This window comes from Manduca sexta, chromosome 26 (assembly GCF_014839805.1).
Source record: "Manduca sexta isolate Smith_Timp_Sample1 chromosome 26, JHU_Msex_v1.0, whole genome shotgun sequence".
In the NCBI taxonomy this organism is placed as follows: Eukaryota; Metazoa; Arthropoda; class Insecta; order Lepidoptera; family Sphingidae; genus Manduca; species Manduca sexta.
Genome location: NC_051140.1, coordinates 2,650,013 through 2,658,735, shown reverse-complemented (window position 1 = coordinate 2,658,735; position 8,723 = coordinate 2,650,013). Strand labels below are relative to the sequence as shown.

The 8,723-nt window shown below is 35.3% G+C and overlaps 1 protein-coding gene across 2 annotated transcripts; it reads left to right on the top strand.

Moving 5' to 3' along the window:
• The first annotated feature begins 1,325 nt into the window (after positions 1-1,325).
• On the top strand, positions 1,326-3,580 carry LOC115450165. Of its 2 annotated transcripts, none has more exons than XM_037442983.1 (4): positions 1,326-1,527; positions 2,171-2,265; positions 2,412-2,620; positions 3,212-3,580. In XM_037442983.1, the coding sequence occupies exons 2-4, from the start codon at positions 2,202-2,204 to the stop codon at positions 3,368-3,370; spliced, it is 432 nt and encodes a 143-aa protein (XP_037298880.1). In that variant the 5' UTR covers positions 1,326-1,527; positions 2,171-2,201; the 3' UTR covers positions 3,371-3,580. The 2 variants fall into 2 exon arrangements, with proteins under 2 accessions (XP_037298880.1, XP_037298879.1); XM_037442982.1 differs by having other exon boundaries at positions 2,168-2,265; positions 3,212-3,579.
• Positions 3,581-8,723: the final 5,143 nt, after the last annotated feature.

The window sequence follows — 8,723 nt, the reverse complement described above, 5'->3', positions numbered from 1 at the left end:
AGATGGCAAAAACTGGGTTTTGCCATCTTGCCGCGATAACAGGTCAGTACCAGGGGTATCATGGGTATTGACCTGTTATCGTTTAAATAAAATTGTAGCTTATATTCGCGGCTTCGCCCTTGTGAAGAAGTTTTCCGGGTTAAAAGTCTCGCTAAAAAAGTATCCCATTTAATTATATTTAAGCCTAACTATTTTAGTCATAGTGGTGTGGCGGTACAATCAGTGATTAGAATTTGAGCGACGCGTTGCATATATACCACCTCCGAATAGAAACCGTCGGAGGGGTTGCGGCCGGTCAGGCGCAACATTTGCCTGACTGGGAATCTTCCCCTTCCATAGAGGAACCCAATCACCTGTTTCTCTACAGCGATGTCTACCTATACACCGCTAAAGTGGCTTCCACATAAAAGGTCAAACAATCCTACGGTACATCATCTTCATCTAACTTCAACGGTTTAGGCAGCGTATGTCAAAATAGCATTTTTTCCGAGTTACTAACCAACTTACACAAAATCATTATAAATTGTAGTCTATGTGTTATTCTGATATATAACCAATATTACTGTAAAGTTCCATCCAAATACGTTTAGTAGTTTTTCGTGAAAATGGAACATACATAGATATATACATACATCCATCCTCACAAACTTTCGCATTTGTAATATTAGTATGATATATTTGCACAACACTATGAAACAAATAAATCTATAATATAAAAATTAATCGCTGAATGTCTTGCTCAGCGCAAATCTCGAGAGCAGCTGAACCGATTTCGCTAATTCTTTTTTATAGTATTCCTTGAATTACGAGTATGGTTCTTACGGAGAGAAAAAATAAAAAAATTGCTTGTAAAAGTCTAAAAATAACATTTTTCTATATTCCCATACAAAATATTCGTAATAATACTTAAAAGTCAATATAAACTTTAATACCGTACCATAAAGTTTAAGTGTTAGTGGAGGGGTTCCGGGAAGGCAAAACAATTGAGTGTGGTTAGTATCGTATAAATATTTGTCAGTATTTATGCGATGAAAAGAATTTTAAGTGTTTTATAATTTTTATATTTTGACACCATGTAATTGTTGACTTATCAACTTTCTTTTTTCTTATTTTGCCTTACTAGCTGGCGCGAAAAAAATTAAAGAATCGACTGTTAGGCGGTACGAAGTTCACCGGGTCAGCTAGATACTAATAAAATAAACACATAAAAGAAATAAAAAACAAGAATTGCAAAGTTATTAATGTATCATCCCACACGTCAACACAAGCCGCTAGCGAGCATCGGCGGTCTTAAAGGGTCCGACGACTTGAGACTGCACAGTCGTGTTGCAAAAACAACTTAATTATTAAATCAAAAACGTCTGCTAATTTGTTGCTATTACCAACCTAAGTACGCCGCTGTGTATCAATGCAGTCTGGAACTTTGGAAGTACATACTTACTTGGTGCCATCCTTGGAGCTCCATTTAGTACGCTAGAGTTTTGACTCCCATGCAACACTAGCTCTTCACTACAATATTTAAATCAAGTGCGTGCACGGCTACCATTTTATTTCAATTATTACTTAAGTATGTTTCGTCATGTTATTCTCATGATTGTGACTTCTTTTTACCTTTTTAAAAATAAAAAATCCTCCTAACATTAACTTTATAAAAACGTCGAATTAACAACCTTCTCCTTTTTTTTGAAGTTGGCAAAAGCAAACTTTGCCGCGAGCATTATTGGTATCGCAGATTTGATTTAGGAGATCTATGAACTCTCCAAGACATTTGATGTTTCATTTTTCAATCCATATTTTTGTATCTTAATTACTATGGAGTTTGAACAACTGTTTTCATGATATATAACTAGTCTTTCTTTAATGTCCATTTTATAAGATCTGGAATAACAGAATCTATAAAAGGAGAGTCTACTTTATTAGATTTGAAGTCTATAGGTGTTGCACTAGTTCTATATTCCACAGTGCTCCAATGTTTGTTCTTCTCTTGATCGCTTGATGCATGCTGTGAGTGCTACTTTAGGCGTGTCTTCTGCGCCCTCTACGCCATCTGCGACCGCTGTGACCGTATCATCCTCTGTGTCTCACCCACCAGCTGCTCCCTCGAGCCGCAGCACTCTTAGGGTATATAAACGTAAGCCTGAGTTTGTAATTATTCATTCTGTTCTAGAAGTAGTCCAGACAACACGAACTAAACAGTCAGAATGGCGTGGCGATTTGTGTTACTGACTTTACCGAGTCTTGGAGCGGTCAATTATGCCAGCAAAGGTAACCTTGATATGTGGGGATTTTAGGTTATCTGACAATTGATAAACGGCGATAACCCAGTTGGTGTATGCCCTGTAGTTTCGCACATCAAACATTTATTTACATTATAATCATCTCGATAGAATAAACGCATATGTTTGTTCCAGATTGTGTTCTGGATTTTCGAGAGGATTTTGACACCAAAAACCCAGTTCCAATAATCATGGCGGGTAATAAGTTATTGAAGCCAGATCCAGACTCCTGCAGTGCGCGTTTGTCTAAGGGCTCGAAAATTCGTATTGGATGCCCCGGGTTTTCGAATAGTATCATGTGCAAGGATGAAAATGGAAGAATCGATACCGGGACAAGCGTCCTGGTAAGTATGTCTAGAAAGGTCCCGTATGCGAGGGTCCGGCCTGGGTTGTTTCGACAAATGTTTATTTTATAATAATATTGAAATTTTTTATCATTACCGATACCGACCAATTAAATTAATCTTACACTTTTTCATTAAATTGCACTCGGCTTCGGCCCGTCCCCTGTATACCTCTAAATAGGAGAGATAATTATATGTATATATATAATAATAATAGAGCCCTTTATTCCGAACAAAGCGAAGATTTTACACTAATTTGAACAATAAAATACAGAAACAAATCTACAAGATATCTCTTAATTCGGCGTGACTTTTGGCAAAGGCCTCCTTAAAAGATTCCCAATGTTATCTATCTTGAGCGTAAATTCTATACTTATATATAAAGCTGAAGTGTTTGAACGCGCTAATCTCAGGAACTACTGAACCGATTTTGAAATATTTAACATAGAAAGCTACATTTCTCCTGAATGCTATAGACTACTTTTTATACCGGGTAAATATTTATACCAGAAATCTTTTTGAAGCGGTAAAAGTTAGTAATAACTGATGATGATGACGTAATAACATAAATTTATGGTTTTCAATTTGCAGGAAGCATATTGTGACGGCGGCAGTCAGTTTAAATCTGACGACAGTGTACTACTAGAAACCTTCGATATGAAGGATATATCTTGCCAAGAACGACATGAAATAAAGTTTAAACTACCCTCGAAATGTGGCAAAAATAATATATATTATAATAGCCAGTAAGTGGTTGTTTTTTTATAGTGACCTGTTGGACAATGGATCTATCCTCTACGTTGGTGAAAAGTGACCAAGCCATATAAATTGGCAGAAAACGTTACCCGATAATCGTATTGGGGACCTACCCGTTTTCAGTAACCCTTTTTAATTTCAACTCTTAAACAATATTGTTAACATAATAATATCAGCCTTATATTATATACTGTGCCACTGCCTAGTGCGGATTGGTAGACTTCACACACCCTCAAAATTCGTATAGAAAACTTCTCAAGTATGCCGGTTTCCTCACGAAGTTTTCTTTCACGGTTAAATCAAGCAACATTTCACAAACAATACACACAGAATTTTAGAAAAGTCAGAAGTGTACCCTTGGGATTTAAACCTGCTTTTTTGATTTGATTCGTCTCGGCAAACGATTCTTATTACAAATATTAACAGACATTAACTTCTCGTCCATAAAATATAATTTAATTAACAGATGACATATAAACATAAAATTATAAAAAGTTAACATATTGTAAAATTATTGCATGACTTATTCCAAAATTATTAAAAACAAGTCCTTTAATCGTTGAGACAAAAGTAATATAGTTGTTCTTTTAGTACTTTGTATGAAAAAATGCATTTTATTAGCCTAGATCACTTAAAACTTAAATCCAATATTATCAAAAATACTATTAAGGCTGGAAGTTACCAACTTAAAATAAAATTAAGAAAGAATTTTTTAATGGATCAAATAAATAATTTCTCGAAATTATGTAAGTATCAAATTGATAATATAGGTACTCTTTGACATATCCAGACTATTTTAGGTTCTCGAACAATCACTATTTTGCTCTAAACAACTTCAATCTGTCTTTTTTTGCTTTCTGTCGAGAACAGCCGATGATGTAGGTTTTTTTTTGGGTATCGGAGCCCGCAGTAAACACCAGGGGAAACCTCTGAATCAGATACTGGAATCCCCGGGCTTAGCGACTGCAGGGCCCTGGATGAAAATTGGGAAGAGATAGCTAAGAAGGAAGTATAGGGGAAGGATAAGATAACCTCTTAGGATGGGAAGAGCGGAGAAGGCCAGGAAATTTTCGCGAGCCCTTACAGGCTTCAATATGTATTGGCGGCCATGAGGTATACACACTTATCTGTGTGCCTAGGGCCAATTATCCCCCCCCCCCCCCGTACATGGACGTGCATTCGAAGTGGAGACCGCATAAGAGTTGTCGGATGATGTAGTTGAGTCAGGAAAGTTTTCACGATAGCTAGACAGTTAGGATGTGGACAAACGTCGATAAGCTCTTGAAACAGCTCTATCTGTAGTTGCTGGATTATTTAAACGAAGAGATGATGACTGTGGAGTGTGCATAATGTGGAGTGCTCTGGAGTTTTTCGTCTAGCATTCGCAAGCCGAATTTCTTATTAATATCTTGATGTTCACGAGTTATTAAACCTTGTACATCTGAGAAATTGTATACGAATTTTGGGAGTGTGTGAATTCTACCAATCCGTACTAGGCCAGCGCGGGGACCAAGCCTAATCCCTTTCAATAATAGGGGAGGGCTGATATTATATTAATATTAGAACAACAAACTCGATGTAAACTAATAGAAAAACACATGTTCTCTTACGTGTATAGGTAGGTACTAAAGTTGACGCACAATAAAACACGCAGCACGTTGACTGCCACGCGGTCGACTAAGGAGTGACCACCCCCCCTCCCCGACCACAGTGAATGCAAACACCTCTCTCAAATTTATAGAAAATCAGAACAACGCCATCTCTGTTATGAGTTGTGATTTATTTAGTAACATAATATTCCAGACGACACCGAATACGTGGGATAGTAATGAAAAATTATAATAGGTCTTATTACATATTTTATAAATCTCGATAATGTTGTATTTGTTCTAGTAGTAGTGTAGTAGGTTGATACTCGAAATTGTAATAATTTGATCCTTATTGTAAGGGAGTGCTACATGGAACGGGTAGAATTTAGACGGAAAACCCGTCTGTTACCAGAAATGATCATATTGTTATTTAAAAAAAAACTGAAAGATAAAAAAAATCGATATTTGTTTTTAATTTATTAAAAAGATTACGTTTATGATATAAGTTATATTAGTGTTTGTAAAATATTATAATGATATTTAAATAAATATGTTATTGGATGAATTTTTCTACACAAAATTTGACAACGAACTACTTATATTGTCATATCGCTTGAACGTGTACGGCCTACTTATCATTCATTCATCCTGGCCTATGGGCGACAGCCTCTTAGGGGCGGCAGATTTCAGAGGACGCTCACTCAATTTAATTAATCATTTGTTTATTTAACTGTGCCTTCCATAATACTAACAAATGGAAAATTAATAAGTATTTTAGAAACCTACATACATACATAAACCTACCTACATAGGGCGGAAATAAAGTGGCCTACACTCATAAAAATATAAATCCGTCACTGCTTCTAATAATTTTACATGAATGACAAAAGGGAAACCGGCAGGAATCGGATTGTACCTATGCACCCTTCGCCACTTTCTTACACCACGTTTGGTACGATATACTAGTTCTTGTGCAATTCTTATTTTTTATTTCATTGTTATTTCTTTTACTTGCACTGGTGTATGTGTGATTTTTTATCGTTTTATAATTTCTTGATTACTGCGAATAAATCAATTTGTATTTCTAATTGTGTTTTATTGAATTCCTTTGTAATAAATAACCAGACTTTGAATGTGTTATTTTAATTGAATATAGGTACAAACATAGGGATGATAAAGTAATTAATAAGTCCCGATACGATCTGACAGATGGCGTGAAATTCAGCTTTGTAAATGTACACGCTATTGATATGAAATTTGAAATAGACATTGTCTCGCAATAATTCGAATGGCACAGAGACTATGATCATTAGGTCGTGTCCTTGATCAACCCAGCCAGGGACAGCAACTATTCAAATGTTTTTCTTGGTAAAATTATCCAAAATGTGACATTATTTTTTGGTAAATGGATAACGTGACCTATAACTCTTACCTTTAATCAAATATTGATACGTATAACCTTACTTCGCGACTGACAGCCCGCGGTGGTCAAATTCAACCTAACCTATCTTAGGTTCCTAGGTCAAAAATACGCGTTATCAGGTATTTACCAAGGCCATACATAACATGCATATTAGTGGCGAAGGGTGAAATTTTTCAAAAGGTAACCCAAGGCAAAAAAAATGCCTCTGTTAACATATTTTCGCAGTCAATCTATCGGAAAACAAAATTAAGACATCGGATTACTCTTAATTCTAAATCAATCATACCTAACAAACATATTTACTAAAGTATTATACGTAAGTAATTGAAACATTAATAAAATCGAGGATAAAACTAATTATTCCATTAACCACAAATACATATTAATACTCTTGTTATAAGAATAGCAAAAGTATTCAAACTATAACCACAATACCTACCTCTAAGCTTCAATATACATGTACTGCGTACTAGATTTGGCGTTCCGAACATTCACTGTGTTCAACTGAATTGAATTGCAATCCATTCAAACTGACTTTAGTATGGCCAATATTGACAGCTTGTGGTTGTGAACAGAGTGGAGCTCATGTTATAAGAACTCCAGTCTAAATGTAAACCTGGATTTGAATAAAAAATATTAGTAAATACTTAATAATATTTGTTGTTCATATGAATAAATAGGTTATAACAGTGACGTTTTGGTTTTCATTTTAGTTCAAATTTTTAACAAATATTTTATATGGATGTTCGTGTCTATAGAATATACATCAATCTCAGAACAATGACAAGCATATCAATGCCTCTAAGTATTAGTTTATTCTCAGAATATAACTTGTCAATGTCATTTCCCCAAACAAACATGCATTAATCATCACGTTCGTCAAACAGACCAACAGTTTAAGACTTTGGTTTAATAATAATAATAATAATAAAAACGTTTATTGCCAAAATTAAAACTATTACAGAAATTAAAAAAATAAAAACAAAACAATCTTAAAAATAAAACTGGCAAAAGGAAGTGGCTCAGCTAACTGCTGTCTGAGCTGTGAAACTCAGCCAGCGCTGGTTTTCAGCCACTCCTGGCCCCTTTGTGTTAGGCGGGGTTAGGACTAACTGCTCCTCCATTCGTTTTAAACTGCTTAGGTCTAATAATAACAGTTAAAATTATCTTTAAGAGTATGTATGATTGTACCTATATTTATAAATTTAAATAATCAACAAAAGTATTCCTCAAGTTTTCCTTGTATCGTCGCGTTATTTTAAATTCAGTAAAATATAATATTTATTTCCTTCTAACAAGAATTTTGTGTCTGAAATCAAAATTAATCAGATATACTTCTAATACGTAACTATCTAAATACTAATACTTTATACAAAATCTCAAACTTATAATATACTTACATAAAGGTAGACATTACAATCATTGTATCAATCATTCCACAATAATACGCATTTATTTATTTCTAATTAAAAAAATCGCTGGTCAACTAAATATCACAAAACTATGTATACTATTATATAATACTATTATTTAAAGCTGAAGAGTTTGTTTGTTTGTTTGAAAGCGCTCATCTCAGGAACTACTGGTTCAAACTGAAAAAATGTTTTTATGTTGGATAGCCCTTCGTTCGTGGAGTGCTATAGGCTATATATTCATCACGCTATGACCAATAGGAGCGGAGCAGTAATTAATCATGTTGCAATAACGGGGAAAATTTATTAGTTTTGAAAGCTACCGTTGCGTGCGCTGCGTAAACGGTTAAAGTTATGCAACAATGATGTATGACGGGATTGTTCCTCTTAAAAAGTTCTACAAAAATATATTATAAAACAAACTCCCCGCTGCATCTGTCTGCCTGAAAGTGTTAAACCCTCAACGTATTAAGATGAAATTTGATACGGAGAGAGTTTGAGACCCTAGGAAGGCCATAGGCTCCCGGGAAAATATATAGCGTGACTTTTATAACGGAAAACTTTAGCCCGAAAATTTTTTTAACGCAGTTGGAGCCGCGGGCAACATCTAGTCAAAAAATAAAATGATTACAATTTACAACGACGTTAAAATAAAACAACAGAGAAGAGATAGCACGGAAGGTTTTCGCACATGATAATCATTAATAATATTTCGCGGCACGCGTTCGAGAATAAAATTTATTGTATCTCCACCATCATCATCATCAGCGCGTTGCAGTCCATTTGCTGGACATAGGCCTCTCCCAAGGTGCGCCACAGAGCTCGAACTGCTGCTTCGTGCATCCAGTCGCTGCAAGCTCTCTTGTGTAAGTCGTCACGCCATCTGGCTGAGGGCGTCCCACGCTACGTTTGCCAAGACGCGG